At 40.9% G+C, this 18,368-nt stretch overlaps 1 protein-coding gene across 1 annotated transcript in view; it reads right to left on the bottom strand.

Annotated features, from left to right (window-relative positions):
• The window catches only part of LOC144668888 (voltage-dependent P/Q-type calcium channel subunit alpha-1A-like), a 741,147-nt gene extending 728,268 nt beyond the window's left edge, over positions 1 to 12,879 (bottom strand). Inside the window, exons 1-2 of the mRNA XM_078531346.1 lie at positions 12,494 to 12,879; positions 1,493 to 1,834 (exon numbers count right to left, since the gene is read on the bottom strand). Coding sequence (XP_078387472.1) covers positions 1,493 to 1,834; positions 12,494 to 12,504 — 353 coding nt within the window. The 5' untranslated portion in view covers positions 12,505 to 12,879. The remainder of the gene's footprint in view (positions 1 to 1,492; positions 1,835 to 12,493) is intronic.
• Between the last annotated feature and the right edge of the window lie 5,489 nt (positions 12,880 to 18,368).

Below are 18,368 nucleotides of genomic sequence, written 5' to 3'. Positions count from 1 at the left end.
CAAAATCCCACAAACGTTAATGAGACATATAAATAGTTATTCTGTTGCAGTGGTGTTAGTTGAAGAAGGAATGTTGGCCAGGGCACCAGGAGAGCTCTCCACTCTTCTTCGAGTGGTACTTTGAGACCTTTTATATTTACCTGAGCAGGCATATAGATTTTCTGTTTAATATCTTATCCAAAAGATTACATCTCTGACAATGTTGTGAAGTATCTGCATAGATTATATGCTCATGTCTAGATTGGAATTTGAACCCATCTCCTTGCACTTCTGATGCAAGCGCTACATGCTGAACTCAGCTGACAATTTAATAGCTACTTGTCCATAATTTTCATAGGTTTTTCTCGCACTGACAAATCAGGAAATTTAGCAAGTGCATGATTTTGTAAAATTATTTTAAAATATAATAATTTCATAATTTGTTATATAGAAAACAAAGTGCAATGGCTGTCTACATTGACATACCCTCTTAAAATGACTTAGACCCCAAAGAAAGATGGCCGCAGAGACCTCATCTTTGTAGCATGGTTTTCCCCTTTCCCGACAGCTGTTTAAATCCGGTGCTGCTTAAATCAAGGGGATACCTTTGTGCACAGCAACAAGCAGGTAGGCAGCCAATCACATTGAAGTATTCTCACACAACAAACTGGGAAGGTGAAAGCACTTAGAATCCTTCATTTTTTTAATCTAAATTTCCAGATTGCAAAATAAATGCTTATGATTGGATTATGATAGAAGCTAAAATAAATTTAAAGAAACATTTAAGAAAGAAAAAAATTGAAAAGGTTTAATTTATCAATATGGAGAAATTAACACTCCACAAATAAAAAAAATAGCTTTTCAAGGCTAATTGTAGTAGCCTACTCTTTTGACAGGAGCTCAAAACTGCTCAAGTCCATAATTCACTTTCTCCTTCAATCTTCAGGCTTTTAAAGCCTACGCCTAGCGTTATCCAATTATTACTTCCTGCTTCACTATCTTATCCAATTACTACTTCCTGCTTCACTATCTTATCCAATTACTACTTCCTGCTTCACTATCACTTTTCTCAACTTTTGGCTTGTGACAAGCACAGGCATTTGGCCCCATCATTATTGTCCATATTGAAAACACTTAGTTGAGACATATGTTGCGACTTAACCAAGCTCCAGAATCAACATCTTTTGAAAAGGAATTACTTAAGATAATGGAGTACCCAGGGCTATGGAGAAGAAACATCAACATGTTCCTATTCATGATCATAACCCAAAGACCCCTCTGGAAAGTGCACATGGGTGTTAACAATGGGTAAAGGCAGGATAAGTCCCACTGCAGTGCCCTCAGCATTTAAATACCCTCAAAAATATTCATTACCTAGCTGATATAAGTGGCCACTTGGGTGAAGTACTAGATAGCAGCCAGTGCTTGTGGGAGAAGATTGGGGAAAAAATAAGAATTAGGGCTAGGATTTTCTGCCAATATTTAAATATACAAAGTAGAAGCCATTACTTACTCCCATTCCTTTCTCTTTGCCTGAGGAGTACTGTGCATTTTATGAGCTTCATGTGCTTTGATAACATCCCTGTGATCTACGAGGCCTCCCCGCCTTCTGTAGGGAGCAGCCAGCCCACTCTCCGTCATCTGGTAATACTGAGCTTCATATGAAGCACTAGGACTACAATGGATGGCAGAATCTGTGCCCACTTCTTTCACATCACAGACCGCTTCATAATAGCTTGGAGGGGATGAAGGGCTGAAGTCCAGGACAGATGTTTGAGGATGCTCACGAGGGTCTGTCCATGAATTTGTGTTTGCATTCATCAATCTGTCTGCCCAGAGCCAGGTATACGAACAGCTGCAATACAAGACACCAAGAATAAATAGGACACTTAACTTCCACAAATCACAAAGTATCCAAAATAAAAAGTGCACGCCCTGTCACATGCCCAGGCAATGTAACACATTGCTGAGCAATTCACCCATCTTTCACACCACGAGTTCAAATAAAATAAACTTAATGGTGCAATAGGTTATACATTAGTCTTTCACTTCAGGGAATTTGACTTCAGTCCAACTTGATTAACTGAAAGTCTACACTATCAGTTGCCTGTAAGGATTCAACACAGAATGAGTTTAGCGGTAGCTCTACCCTCAACCCAACTTCTGGTTGGAATACACCAACAATATAAAACTGCCACTAAATTGGCACTTTTGCGCAGCCACAAGCCTATATCGTGTGTGGGATGTGAAAAAACTACACTGATGCAGTGATTAGGTGTTTTTTTCTCATGTTGAGGCACACTGTTGGGGTATGTAGACAAGTTATGCTCTGCATCTTATCTAGTAATGTTCAGTGTTACTACTAGGGCACAAATGTGCACCTACAAACTTCATATTAATACACAGCTGTCCAGGCTTTTGTCCTTGCTTAGGCGCTGCAATGAGCCTTGCAAATCACAAAGTATAAATCTATACATCCAACTTTTTTGCATGCATCCCAAATTGCTGATATCAACGGCCATTGGTGTTCTGATTTAGCATTTAACCACCAATGAAGCAACACTAGTAAGAACAGCCCATTTCAAATCTCCATATCTAAAAAGACACTAGTTAGGCCTCATCTGGAGTACTGCATCCAGCTCTGGGCACCATGCTAGAGGAAGGATGTGAAGGCATTGGAAAGAGTACAGAGGAGATTCACAAGAATGATTCCAGGGATCAACAACTGTAGCTATGAGGATAGATTGGAGAGTTTGGGTCTGTTTTCATTGGAGAAAAGAAGACCAAGAGGAGACTTGAAAGAGGCATCAAGGTCCTGAGGGTCTCCTGAGGGGTATGGACAGGGTAAATAGTAAGAAACTATTCCCACTCAAGAGAACATCAAGAATTAGAGGGCACAGATTCAAAATTTTGGGCAAAAGGAGTAGAAGTGATGTATGTTTTTTTTTACCCAGAGGATGGTTGGAGTCTGGGACAAACTTCCTGAAATGGTGGTGGAGGCAGAGACATTCAAAAGGGAATTGGATTGCGACCTGAAAAGAGAGAATGCACAAGGTGACGAGGTTAAGGCAGGGGAGTGGGATTAGGCAGAATGCTCTTTCAGAGAGGCAGTGTAGACTCGATGGGCCGGATGGCCTCCTTCTGCACTGTAAAGATTCTGTGCTTCTGTGAAAGATAACGGCAAATAAGATTAGAGTTGCCTAGGCTTCAAGGATTGGGATTTGTTTGGAGGTTGCAGGTTGGACACTCCTGGCTTAACACATTCACATTTGTTGCTGCTGCAGGATAAAATTTAGGAAAACGGGTAAAAAAAAATCAAAGTCGCTGCTTCAATTATAAACACCAATCACCAATAACAACTGGCGGCGTGGGAATTTTGGCGATTGACGAACGATGCCCCAGCAAAATGTCGAAAGGCACAAACGGGGAGATTGTGTGAAAGATAAGAAAGAACGAACGTGTGGACGGCAACACAGGTCAGCTCCCTGCTCCATGGGCAGTCGGCTCTGAGGCGGACGGAAAAGGAGCACAAACTGACGTTTGGCGCTAACGGCCGGCGCGCGGGCTGACCGTTGGGAATGGGGGAGGGGGCTCAGCGCGTGCGCGGGGAGAAAGGTGGGGGGGTGGTCTAAGAGTTGGTGGGGGAGGGAGTGACAGTGCAAACCCGGGGTAAGGCAAAGGGATCCACTGCGGCTGGAAGAGCTAAGAAAGATACGGTCAGGAAAAAAATGACCTTATTTATTAAGGATAGTCGTACAAAGAAAGTTTAATTGATAGCAGCGCCTAATATCTATATTTGCTAACAAACAAGGGATCTATCATCAAAAATAAAAGCAAAAATACCGTGGACGCTGGAGATCTGACATAAAAACAAAATGCTGGAAAAACTCAGCAGGTCAGGCAGCATCTGAGGAGACAGAAACAGGGTCAATGTTTGGAGCCCGAGGAAATGTCATATGGCATTGGAAACGTTAACTCAGTTTCTCTCTCCACAGATGCTGCCAGACCTGCAGAGCTTTTCCAGCATTTTCAGTTTTTATACAAGGGATCTAATATCATTTTGAGAATATAATCGAAACCAAAGAGTAGAGATTGAGATTTGTACGCAGTTTGGAGAGGGTTAAAGTATTAATAGAGTTGTAATAATGGGGAACTTGAAATCTCTCATGGTAGACCGGAATAAGACAAAAGTTTGTGGTCAAATTGGGAAGGGATTTCCAGAATATATTTAGGTCTGTTTTCTGAATCAGTATATCACTTGTTCAAAGTGAAAGGATTCAGTACCGCATCTGGTTCCTGTTGCAAGATAGCAGATGAAAGGAAAACACTTTGTTGGTGGGGGGAAAATAGGTTTTCCAGATATTTATGTACCTGGATAAGAAGAGAGATTACAGCAAAAGCAAAGAGGTGGTGTTATCTGTACAGACATTGATTAAGTCATAGGAAGGAAATTAAAGCTGTAGAAAAGATTCACTAGCATGACTTGGAATGAGAGGTAACAATAGCTATCAAAACAGAGACTGTAACATCATTCAAAAAAGAACTGAATAACTATTTAGAAAGGGATACAAGGATTGAACCAGACAGCTCTAATTAAAGAGCTAGCATTGAGACAGGCCTGATACAGTAAAGGAAGCCACTTGCCTGACAAGAATGTTTCTACAAATCTGTGAGGAGTGAAGATAGAAAAATGAATATCCAGTTCTAAGATTACACAAACGTGGGTAACTTTTTTGTAGGGTATCCAAACCTCTTGGGTTATATAACTGACTGCTCCTCAGATAGGAAACGCTACAAATCGGAACCAACATTTCCAAAGCCCTCAGGCAAAATACTTTCCTTTAGATTTGTAGTAAGATTTATTTCCTCTGCCGCTAATCTAACTTGATGTTTCATTTCAGTATCCATTGGTGTGTTTACTAGCAATATAGTTCAGCAGTGGGATTACAGCACTTTTAGTACTGTAGTATCTGCTGTTTCAGATTCACATTTTCCTTGTTTTGTTTTATAATCATGTAATTCTATCTAGTGGGCATAATACAGTACTGCCAGGTATCTAATTCAAAATGTCACATGATGCCGTCAGAAATAGCACAGCTCATAAATCTATATTTTAGAGTCCCTCCTGAGTGGGTAAAACACTCCTCAATGTGGAAATGTGTCACAAAGACCATGAAGTTCCCAGGCTTCATCCTCGATCTGTGCTGAATTAACACAAAGGAAAACCGTAAGTGACTTCAGTATCTCTGGATGTGGGGACACCAGCCAGGTTCCTGTTCCGGATAACTCAAGAATGGAGGGACAGCTGCAACCAGTAGCCTTCAATTCCTGTGCCACGTGGAAACTTTAAGATACTGCATGGTACAAGTTATGATGGAAGTTGGGATTGTTCTCCTTACAGCAGAGAAGGCTAAAAGGAGATTTGATATAAATAATATTGAAAATTATGAAAGGATTGGATAGCATAAATTAAGAGAAATGGTTTTCAATGGCTGATTGTCGATAACCAGAGGTCACAGATTTTATAGATCGGCAAAAGAACCATAGGCTACAAAGTGGCAGACACAGATTAAATAGCCGCCTAAATGGAATTGGATAAAAATTGCAGGGATATGGAGGAAGAGTTGGGCATGGGACTAACTGGAAAGCTGGCACAGACTTGATGAGCCAAATGGCCTCCTTCTGTGCTGTACTATTGTATGATTCTATTAATTAAACCTATTCTGGAAATCCACATACGGGGCTGTTGGGCAAGGCATTTCTGATTGCAATACCAGAAGAAAGCAATGATGTGGGAGTTATTGCAACTCTGCCCAAGCAGGTTCTTGCCCAACATTTACACATCAACATCTTTCATCAAAAGTAACTCAAGATAATCAGAAATAGCAACTCAATCTGATTTTCCTCTCCCTGACCTTGAGGCTATGAAGAAAATTGTCACATCCCATCCAACACCCAATAGAGATCTACAAGCCCAGAACCGATCACACATCTAACCTGGCACCTTTCTGCCATATAGCTCAGTACCATGCCACAGAATGATTTCTTGTAAGCTTTGTGCGTAGAGAAGTCATAGTGCATTTATGAGCAGAATTATGATTTTTGTTATAGAGTGCAAACTCATCCCTATCCATGAATCCTGAAGATTTTCACACAATAAGTTAAAGACAGAACATATTATTTTCCCTATGTATTAATGTTTATTTTTTAGCCCTAATATTTCCTGTTAAAAAATAACTTGAAAAGCAAGTGCAACATTACCAACAATCCAAAATAAATCAAAATGCCACTCTGGGTTGTTAGTCCTGCAATTTCCTTTAGTTTGTTTTGACATGATTTACACAAAGTTGAAACATAGCTTTTTATGTATTTGAAGTTCTGTTGAATCATGTACATGCAAAATAACTTGCACAAGTAGCAAGATGCACAAGTGAATCAGGAGAGTTGGCAATGATGTGGATCTTTATCTAAGCCTTTTATAATGGAGGTGGTGAGGAAAGTAGGACGTGCACAAGAGAAGCACAGATCTAGCCAAAAGTAGGCCCTTCTGATATTGTAAACTAACTGGTGAATGAGGTGGAATATGTTTGTTTTACCACCTGTGATAGAGCAAGTTGGCAACCAATGCACAATGCAGCTCAAGATACTTACTTAGATAGAATGTCACTAATAGCAGACCCACAGTTCTGCCATTAATAATGTTCCTGAATATAAAATGACCCAACTACTGAAGAACAGATGGTATCTTTTTCATGGATTTTGCAGTCAGTCAGATTTTCCACTTCCGCATCTGCACTGGGTGGGGGGGGGGCAGTTAGCTTAGTTGGCTAGATGACCGAATGTGATGCAGAATGACACCTACAGCGCAGGTTCAATCCCCATGCCAGCTGCAGTAGTTCATGGAGGGCTGCCTCCAGCCTTCCTCCATGCTTGATATGGAGTAGTACCTCTCAAGCTATATAACCACTTGTATACAACCTCTAACAGAGAGAGATGCCCATGACCCCTCATGGACTATGGCTAATTACCTTACCTCTTCTGGACTATTAAAATATGCTGGGTCAATTCTTTGCACTTACATGTTTCTGTCATGTTGCTATGATCTCAGCTCTATCCCTGTCCTGAAGACCACTTGGGTCATCATGTGGGATGATTACAATGTATCACATATGCGGTGGAGAGCAGGTTTGTGTTTTCAAATCATACAAGAGTGGGACCAGATGTCAGTGTCAATCAGACAAAATAGGACATTCTTGGGAATAAATTAATGGGGTGGAAAGATCTTTACATCCCATCATATTCTCAGTGTTACAGTGCCATCAGTAATTTTGGATCTAGTTGCAGAGAACTGAGTCTTTTCTCACCCTTGCCTTCCAGGAACTTGTGACTTTAACAAATATGAATACTAAGTAATTTACTCAGTAACAATGAACAATAAGCCTGGAGTATTTATTCACAGGGATCAGCGATAAAATAAATTAACTGAACAGTTAATATCCTTATACAGTCTTAAGAATCAATTTAAAAGGCTCTACGGAACTCCCCTGTTGGCTCAGTTGACAAAGGTTCATCCAAAATGACTCTCAGGATTACATGACTTTCAGCGTTGCATCCATGTCTGGATGGGAGAGAAATGCCACTATACTTAGCTATAGTGTCCTGGGCATAGAGATCAGCCAGGATTCCCTGCTGGAAACTGTTACCCTCCAACAACAACTATCATTTATATACCACTTTTAACACAGTAAAATGTACCAAGGTACGTCACAAGAGGATTGTCAAAAAAAAATTTAATAGAGTACACAAGGAGATACCAGGACAGAAACCGAAGGCACAGCTGCCAGTGGGTGGAGCAATTAAAATCAGAAATGTGCAAGAGGCCAGAATTGAAGGACTGCAGAGATCTCAAAGAGTTGTAGGGGTGAATGGGGTTACAGAATAGATCAGGAGCAAGATCATGGAGGGATTTGAAAAGAAGGCTGAGTATTTTAAAGTCAATGCATTGCTGGACCAGGGGTCAGTAGTTCAGCAAGAACAGGGATAATGGGCAGAGCAACTCGTGAGAGTTAACAAAGACAGCAGAATTTGGATGAGTTCATGGATGATGAAAAGTAGGCCAGGAGAGCACTAGAATAGTCAAGTCTCTAGGTAACAAAGGCATGGATGAGAGTTTCAGCAGCAAAGGGTTTCCACAGCCAAACACTGCCACTTCACTCTTGACCACACAGTATTCCAGTAAGAGTACCTTTGGGAGAGAAGCAGAGAATATTTGAACAAGTCTATATAGAGGTATCAAGGGATCTTCATTTCACAAAATATAGAATGAAGTTTTAAGACACTGACTCGAAGCAAATCTCTACAAGGGAATCCAAGATTCTTCTGTAGGCATGCAAATAGTAAAATGGTAGTAAAAGGAGAGGAGGGATCAGTTATCGACCAAAAAGAGGATATATGCGTGGATGCAAAGGATATGACTGAGATATTACATGAATGTTTTGCATCTATCTTTATCAAGTAAGAAGATGCTACTGAAGTCATAAGGAAAGAGAAGGTAGTGAGACACAAAGGGGCTAAAAATTGAAAAAAAAGAGGTGGTATCAAAAAGGCTGGCTGTAATTAAAATTGATAAATCACCGGGACTGGATGAGATGCATCCAAGAAAAGTGAGGGAAGTAAGTGTGAAATTTGCAGAGGTACTGGCCATAATCTTCCAATCCTCCTTTGATGCAGGGGTGGTGCCAGAGGACCAGAGAACTGCAAATGTTAACCTTTGTTCAAACAAAAGTGTACAAGGATAATCCCAGCAGCTATAGGCCAGTAAGTTTAACCTCAGTGGTGGGAAAGCATTTAGAAATGATAATCCAGGCCAAAATCATGTTTAACTAACTAGATTCAGTTTTTTGATAAGGAAATAGAGAGGGCTGATGAAGTTAATGTAGTTGATGTAGTGTACATGGACTTTCAGGTGTTTGATAAAGTGCCACATAACAGGCTTGTCAGCAAAGTTAAAGCTCATGGAACAAAAGGGACAATGGCAGGGTGGATATGAAATTGGCTGAGTGACAGGACAGAGAGTAGTGGTGAATGGTTATTTTTTGGACTGGGGGGAGGTATACAATGGGATTCCCCAGAGGTCAGTACTAGAACCACTGCTTTACTTGATGTATATTAATGACCTAGACTTGGGTGTGCAGGGCTAAATGTTAAAATTTGCTGATAACACAAAACTTGGAAGTATTATGAACTTTCAAGATATAGGCTGGAATGGGTGTGCCCATTGCAGATGAAATTAATGCAGAGAAGTAGGAAGTGATGCATTTTTTAGGAAGAAAAAGGAGAGGCAATGTAAAATAAAGAATATAATTTTAAAAGAAGTACAGGAGCAGAGGGATCTAGGGATCCATGTACACAATTCATTGAAGGTGGTAGGGCCGGTTGAGAAAGTGGTTAATAAGGCATATGGGATACTGGGCTTTACAAATACAGGCACAGAGTACTAAAACAAAGAAGTTATAGTGAACCTTTATGGCCTTAACTGGAGTATTATGTCCAATTTTGGGCACTACACTTTAGAAAGGATGTGTAGGCATTAGAGAGGGCACAGAAAATATTTACAAGAATGGTTCCATGATAAGGTACTCCAGTTACATGGATAGATTAGAGGAGACACTGTTGATTTCCTTCGAAAAGAGGTTGAGAGGAGAACTGATTGTTTGCCATCTTTGAACACCACAATGAATAGTTTCTGCAATTTAGATGGGGTTTTTCAGGGCACCTTCCAATCTGTCCTGGCAACAAAATTAAAAATTGAGTGTACATGCGCTTTCAATTCTTTGATTGTTTCTTAATTATATCAGTGATCTGCATGATCTTGGAACAATGAGATTTGCCATCAAGGTTCAGGACATGTTTTCATAATTGATAATCCATCTGAAGCTACTTCAAAATTTGGTATCTCAAATAGTATGACCAGAGTGGGTTGGCTCAAAATTCAGGAGTTATGGGTTACCCTGTTTAACCAGCACAATGAGAATAGTGATGATTTTCAGGGATATTGTGTATGCTCTACTATCCATTGACCACGATAAGCAGCTTATTTATAATAGTATAGTTGAAGCTCTTGTCTGTTCTGGATGAGGAATCCTGAGGCAGCATTGATATGCTCACTCTTAACACCTCACAATAGTTAAGGAGAAGCTGTTCCCAATGGCGGAAGGATTGAAAACCAGAAGACACCAAATTAAGGTGAAGCAAAAGAACCAAAGGTGACATGAGGGTTTAGTTTGGTTAAAATGCAGTCTCAGTGTGGTGAAGGCAGATTCAATCATGGCTTTCAAAAAGGAATTGGATAATTATCTGAAGAGAAAAGAATTGCAAGGCTACAAGAAAGGGCAGGATGAGCGGAGTTGCAGAGAGCCGGCATGGAGATGATAGGCCATATGGCCTCTGTCTGTACTGTACCCATTCTATGATTACAAAATAAATACAAGAGATGAAAGCCATTCAGCCTATATTAACTCATCCTTCCATAACAATCTATAATCCCCATCATAGTATCCGATTTACCCCCTCCCCACCATTCCTTCACTGGCTTTTGAGACAGAAGAGTGCAAGTTTCTAATGTTTCCTTATTAGTTGCTATTACTGATGCTGGAGATGAACTTCATGATCTTCTCTGCACCTCCTTAAGGGCTTGAAGGAGCAAAATTTGATAGCCCCTGAAAACAGGCATAGGAATCATAATGCACAACTAACCCCCATCTTTTGCTTCTGACGTAGGCTAGGTCAACTTGACAAGAGGCAGCAGAAATTAATCAGCAACTAAATTTCAAAAGTATTTGATGATCCCTTCAATAGTACTGATGTGGGGTCCTTCCTGCTTCTGCTGAGTGCATGTTCAACTGTGTGTGTTTAAGAGAGGGCGTTAGCTGGGACATTATATTCCAAAAGGACAGTGTCAGGTGTCAAATCAACACTGGTTGATGCCACGATCTGCATTCTTCTGGTGCGAGCTCCCAATGCATGGCCTAGTAACCTACCCAAGATGGCATCTCAGAAGGGCACATACATGCTGCAGAAATCACTTTGGAGCTAAAATGATAGTTGCATCACTGAAAAACTGGGTGCTTAGGAGCCAAATTTTGCCTAAATATCTTCTTTGTACCTCAGTGACCAGAACTCTATGCCACAGTCAAGGTGCATTGAGGTTTCTATATTACAACAGCGACTATTTCATTTGAGGCCGTGAAAGGTGCAGGTTTTCTGTTTGATGTCCAGCTAGAACAGTAGTTTGAGCAGGTCATTCTGCCATTTCTGCTGTATTGAATTGGCAACATAATGCTACGTTCTGTTTTATGATGTTAATTGCTGTTCCGAGTCTAATACCCAAGAGTCTTTCAATCTCATCCTCACGTAGCTCAATTCAACGTGGAGCACGTCTATTACCAGATGTGCAGCACCTACATTCATGAACACTGAAGCTACAGCTCAGTGTCTGTAATGAGTAATGTGCATCGAGTTTGCCAGTATTCTCAACGTGGTACGCAACAGCCTCTCATATACATTCAAAAAATCTCAGAGCGACTGCAAAACGACTGCAAAATCAATGGCGTCAGCGGCAAAAAAAAATGCAATGACATATGAATCCACGCCATATTCTGCCAATGTAAATATTTTAAACTAAGCATGTTGTAAGGCGTTCCATTTTGATACGCAAATACAACAATTACACTTATCATAAACTCTTGTGAATCGGAGAGGAGAATCTTACTAACTCAAAAATTCAAATATAAGTAAAACAGGAAAATAACATCAGTTCTAATCTTGGAAAAACTGACCCCCAAACCCGGAGATTTACCAACATCTGTCTATCCACAGAAACTTCCCCCAGCAATCAGCCTCAGGAAATACCCATCGAAATCACTTACCGACAGAAAAGTTCCTCACCCAGTGACTTTAAATGGGCACGTCGGGTTAATTGCAGCTTTATTTTAACAGCTGCATTAACCTTGCTTCCGATTTAAACCTACCTGTGAACAACAACATGGATCAGCTAACTTTCTATTTTTAATCACCGGAAGTATTAAAGGAAAATACTTAAAAACACGCCGGGTCTCTAACCTCTTCACAGACACTGTGGAATCGGAAGCACTCCTGGCTAAAAGTTCCTAAAAAAAACAATCCCGAGTGGAAAACACGTAATGAGGTACCACAGCCTGGTCATACAGCAAAGTGAAATCACCACAAATTGTGGGCTAAATGCCTCAGGACTCGCAGTGTGGCCCTTGAATGTTTGTGAAGCTGGCTCGCTCTTGATACGAGTTTTGAATCTAAAATGATATTCTGCGTGGCACATTTTTTTTAAAAAACAGTTAAATTCGGAAGGATTTAAAGATTATTGTAATCCCTGAGGCGTTTAGATAATGGTATTAAACAAAATATAAATACATTTTATATTTACATTTTTTTTTTCAAAATAGCCAGGTGTTAAAATGCAAAAAGCAAAGCCACTCACCTGGAATCCATGCAATCCCCTATAAGCGGATAGGGAGAGACAGAGTCACTGTACTGTGAAATTGATACGAAATAAACGTTAAAAAAAATTAAAGGATCGACTTACAACCTCTCCGGAACCCGGCTTTTCCCACCCCTTTCCCCCGCCCCCTCCACCGTCTGTCTTGGGGACTACCCAGTCCAGAGCCATCCTCAGGAGATTTCGGCGACCCAAGTACCCCATTCCTCCATCTCCAGGATAATCAATCACCACACTAACACGCTCCACAAGCAGATGACTAGAAATGGACAGATCCCAGCGCACATCTAGGCATCTCGAACGATGAGGGCTGGATGATTCTCCACTCCAAGCTGAGACTGTCAGACCCACTGTAAATCTCCCTGTTCTGCCTGGTAATGTCATTTTTTTTAAAATCGTGTTAGTTCTCAAATTTATAACCTAAATACGTTTTTCTTGTTACTGAAGGAAATGAAAAGCCCTCGACTTTTTTGCGCAGTTTAAAGAGACATTTGTTAAGCTTAGTTCGGTTTTAAATGTATAATAGAACATGTAACATTGTGATATCTGGGACGTTTTGTTTGTGTTTGTAGGTGACTAATGGTTTTATGTGGTCCCCACAGTGTCAACATTTGTATTTTAAAACAGCAATATTTATGCTTTTACCTCAAAATTTCTGTTTTTGATCTTTGCATCATGGTAAATCTCACCAGGCAGTTAAAGGTGTTTTCTACCTGAGTTCTGCATAAAGTTTATTTAGATGTCTGGTTGAGTTCAAACCCCACCAGACGATTTGTTCATAGGCTCATATGGCACAGAGGCGGCCATTCTGCCCATTATGTCTGTGCTGACTCCTTGAAAGAGTGATCCCATACCCCTTACACTTTCCAAATGTTTCATTTTCAAATATCCAATTTTCCTTTGAAAGTTACTATTGAATCTGCTTCTAGCAGCCTTTCGGATATTATATTACAGATCATAACTTGATGTGCAAAAAATCTCACCTCCACTCTGGTTCTTTTGCCAATCACATTAAACCTCTGGATACCTGCCACTGGAAATAGTTTCTCCCTATTTATTCGGTCAAAATCTTTCATAATTTTGAACACCTTTATTAAATTTCTCCTTAACCGTCTCTGCTCCAAGGAAAACAATCCCAGCTTCTCTAGTCTCTCCACATAACTGAAATCCCTCATCCCTGGTAGCATTCTAGTAAATCATCTTAGTATCCTCTCCAATGGCTTAACATCCTTCCTAAAGACTGGTGCCCAGAATCAGACACAATGGACTGAATTTTCCAGACCACCCCCAACCAAAAAGAGGCAAGCAGAGGCAAGGGACCCAAAAATCCCAGCGCCATCTGGTGTCAGTCTCTTTTTATTCATCCATGGGATGTGGACATTACTGGCAAGGCCAACATTTGTTGCCCACCCTCAATTGTCCTTGAGAAGATGGTGGTGAGCCACTTTTGTGAACAGCTGCAGTCCATGTGGTGTAAGCACATCCACAATTTTGTTGGGGGGGGGTTTCAGGATTTTGACCCAGTGACAGTGAAGGAATGGCAATATAGTTCCAAGTCAGGATGGTGTGTGGCTTGGAGGGGAACTTGCATTTGGTGGTGTTGCCATGCATCTGCTGCCCTTGACCTTTTGAGGTGGTAGAGTTCACAGGTTTGGAAGGTGTTAGCAAAAGAGCCTTGGCAAGTCGCTGCAGCACATCTTGTAGTTGGTGCATACTGCTGCCACTTGCGTCGATGGTGGGGGGAGTGAATGTTTAAGGTGGTGGATGGGGTGCCAATCAAGCAGGCTGCTTTGTTCTGGATGGAGTTGAGCTTCTTGAGTGCTGTTGGAGCTGCACTCAATCAGGCAAGTGGAACATATTTCATCACATTCCTGACTTGTACCTTGTAGATGGTGGACAGGCTTTGGTTATTCCCTGCAGAATGAAATTACCTGCTCTTGTAGTCACAGTTTTTATGTGATTGCTCCAGTTAAGCTTCTGGTCAATGGTAACCCCCTGGATGTTGATCGTGGGAGATTCAGTGATGGTAATGCTATTGAATGTCAAGGAGAGATGGTTAGATTCTCTCTTGTTGGAGATAGTCATTGCCTGGCATTTGTGTGGAGTGAATGTTACTTGCCACTTGTCAGCCCAAGCCTGAATATTGTCCAGGTCTTGCTGCATTTGGACATGAACCATTTCAGTACCTGAGGAGTCACGAATGGTGCTGAACATTGTGCAATCATCAGCGAACATCCCCACTTCTGACCTTATGATGGAAAGAAGGTCATTGATGAAGCAGCTCAGGTGGTTACCCTGAGGAACTCCTGCAGTCATGTCTGAGACTGAGATGATTGACCTCCAACAACCACAACCATCTTCCTTTGTGTTAGGTATGACTCCAACTAGCGGGGAGTTTCCCCCCTGATTTTTTCCCCATGAAGGAATGGCGATATAGTTCAAAGTCAGGATGATGTGTGGCTTGGAGGGTACCTTGCAAGTTGGTGGTGTTCCCATGGGTCTGCTCCCCTTGCAGGATGCTGTTTGCAACATCAGAAATTTTGGAAGAGACAATTTGGGACTCAGAAAGGCTGTCTACCCCCACAAGGCAACACGCAATTAAGCTCATTAAGATTTTTATTGAAAGTAAGTTTAAGAGGCTGACTGAGATTTTCCAGTTGGCCTCCAGTTTCCCAATGCAATGGGGCAGATCACCTGCCTGGAAGTGGATACCAGTGGCAGGTTGGGATGCCAGCATCCTGGCTACAGACTCTCCCTTCCTGCCTGGGTGGATGTCCTGGCAAAGACCAGCCTGTAGAGGGGATCCTCCACCACCCAACACCCCACACACCTTCTCCCCCATTTAATGGCGGTCTGACTGTGCTCCCTGGGCTGTTCCCAGACACAACAGAGACCTGCATTACGGAGCTGCTCAGGATGAACCTTGACAAAGACCAGTGCATCTCCCCCTCCAGACCTCCTTTGGAAAGGGACATTCCAGAGGAGGTGAACAACAGTCCCTTCTCCACCAGGTAGGTGGTATGGCATGGTCCATCTGCTTGGAGCATTCTGTGCCAGACCTATCCTTCACAACACCAGGGACACAAGTAAGTAGTGACATTTGGTATTTTGTTTACAAACATAGTAATTTAGTAATATACCAATTTATACTTTTAGGGTATAATGTTTTGATGACTTTTTCTGACTGTCAAGTTCCTAGAGAACCTAACTACAGCCTTTACATTGCTTGTCACGGAAAAATCTAATTTGTTTAACGTTGTTTCATTTAAGGTTGCACTTTTCAGGAACAGAGCTACAATATTTAGTGATGAATTATTGTATCTTAATTTTATTTATGTGGCATCTTAATGCCTCTTGAAAATCCATATGTACAACCAATGCTGATTCACTGTTCCTCAAAGAACTCTATTGAGATTCTATTGAGACACGGATTGTCTTTTACAAATCTACAGGTGGAATACATAGTTGACCAGTGTTGGAGAAACATAAGTTGCAATCTGGGGCATGGGGTTAGATGAGGTTCCAGAGGTAGAGCAATGCGACAGCAGGGGATAATTTCTAAATGAGGGTTTTCAATCCAATGAATTGAAGTAATGCTGACAGTGAACAGTGAGGACAGGAGTTATGAAAATGGGGCCAAGGGTAGGACATCAGAATTTTGGATGAGTTGAAATTTGTGCAGATTAGAGTTTTGGAGGAGAGCTTGAATAAGTGAAGCCTGAAGATGAAAAGTGCAGATATGAGGATTTCTATGGGAGAAAGAACAGTTCAGCATATCTGGAAACTAAATCAGCAATTTCACTCAGTTCACAATGTCACAGTTATGTAGTTGTCAGTTTGTTCAAGGGTAGGGTCATATCTTTGGGGCATATTTGCTTTACCTTGCATCTAACTGTGTTAAACCTAACCTTAGAGTCCTGGAGATTCACACTGGGAGCATAAAAAAGGCAAAATTGTTCCTTTCCTTATACTAACATCCCCCTCACCTTAAGTATCAATTGTAATAGCTAGTTGAAAATAAAAAAAATCAGAAGGATATTTTGAAGAGTGGAAGAATGGGATTGTTTTCTGAAAATGGCCTCCAGTGCAGGACATTTCTGCATTATGGTTAACAAAATAACCCACTTCAGTAAAAAGTGTTACTTTTAAAATTAGTGAAAAAGGAAGATTTGCTTCAGTGATGTGGAAGACGGTTGACGAACTTAGTAATGTGCAACTCCCCTGAGACTTGGTGGTATGACTCTGTGTTAGGACACAGCCGATGGTAAATGCTGAGTTGTTCAATTCCCAGAGAGAAACTTGAAACAATTGCCACAACTTGTTTTGCAGTTTATATAAATTTTGTGATGCATGTCTTGAATTCAGTAGTAATAAGACCACCAACTCGTATAGGTTTTTACAAAACTAGATTAGCATTTATTAATAAGAGAAATGATTTTCAAATACATACATAGATCTACAAATTACTACTGTGATAACTTCTAAGTCCCCTAATCAATCTAACTCCCAGTTACACTTTAATTAAGGCAACAGTAAGACACATAGATTTTAAAAGACCCAGGCAAAGAAACATGATACCCTGAACCAGTCGAATTCTGAGTGAGTTTTCTTAACTTCAGTCCTTTGAAGACATCAGCTTGAGGCATAGATGCTGAAGGCTTTTCACACTTGTAAGATCTTAAAATGCCTTCCCTTACAATCACTCTTCTCTCATTTATACATATCTTCCTCTTTGAATGCAAATACCCATTGTTTCACTATGTCTTTGGACTTTATCTCCTTGATATTAAAAACCTCTCATAGCACTAAGTTTTACCAGTAATCTTGGGAAAAATAAACACACTGTTTCTAAATTGCACCTGGCTAGGTGACACATTTCACTCCCTCTTTTGAAAGCAATCTAGTCTTGTTTATTTAAAAATGCAAATGTTTCCTTGACACCCATGTTTGTAAACTTCCCCATGTTTACCTAATTGACATTTCGAACTTAACTTCTCTTCTTACACACGCACACCACCACGCCTCCCCCCCCCCCCCACCCCCCCACCCCCCCCCCCCCCACCCCCCCCCCCCCCCGCCCCAAAAAAAATTGAATCCTTTCATGGCTGTTTGGGATCTTGCTTGGCATAAAATGACTGCATTTAACTGCAGGCTAAATTCATCACATATGAGTTACTTCAGTTAGTTCTGAGTTACTAAAGCAATATAAAAGCAATTTATTTTCTTTATTTCCTTCCGACCTTGTAAACTACCATGTACTTTTTAGCACAACTGACTGCAAGTGTGAAAGATATGTTGTGTGCTCTCCACTGTTACCTAGACTTCTAGAACTAGATTTCTTGGTAAATGGGGAGCCATCTGCTGCTAAGAAAATAAGGTTTATCTATAAATAAGTGGGGGAGGAGGCCATGTGGGTCAGTGTCTGTAGGGTTCTCTCACACATCCACTGTAACTTTAATAAGAATGTCACAAGAACCCTGTGTTTTTAAAAAAGCAGCATGATTGGTATTTACTTCATTTTCTCTCAATTTCCTCAATTCTTTCACCTAAGTTTTGAAATGCTGTTACTGTTGAAATGTAGGCAAATATGGCAGTCAGTTTGTGCACTGTAAGGTCCCATAAACTGCAATAAAATAAATGACCTGATGATCTGGCCTTGATTTTTACAGGGGGGTTGGGAAAGGTGTATGGGAGCTTGCAAATTCCGGAATGTCGAGGCAGAGCCTTATCTGAATAAGCATTGGCACTGTCCTACCTAACCCTGGCCGGTTTGACTTTATTTGTTCCAAGTTAGTATATTAATTAGGAACAGACCTCTGGCATCATTAATTGGTTTATCCGGATACTGTACAACAAA

This window comes from Cetorhinus maximus, chromosome 28 (genome assembly GCF_964194155.1).
Source record: "Cetorhinus maximus chromosome 28, sCetMax3.hap1.1, whole genome shotgun sequence".
NCBI lineage: Eukaryota > Metazoa > Chordata > Chondrichthyes > Lamniformes > Cetorhinidae > Cetorhinus > Cetorhinus maximus.
Note: the sequence above shows the minus strand (reverse complement) of the source record. Positions and strands in the feature narration are given on the sequence as shown.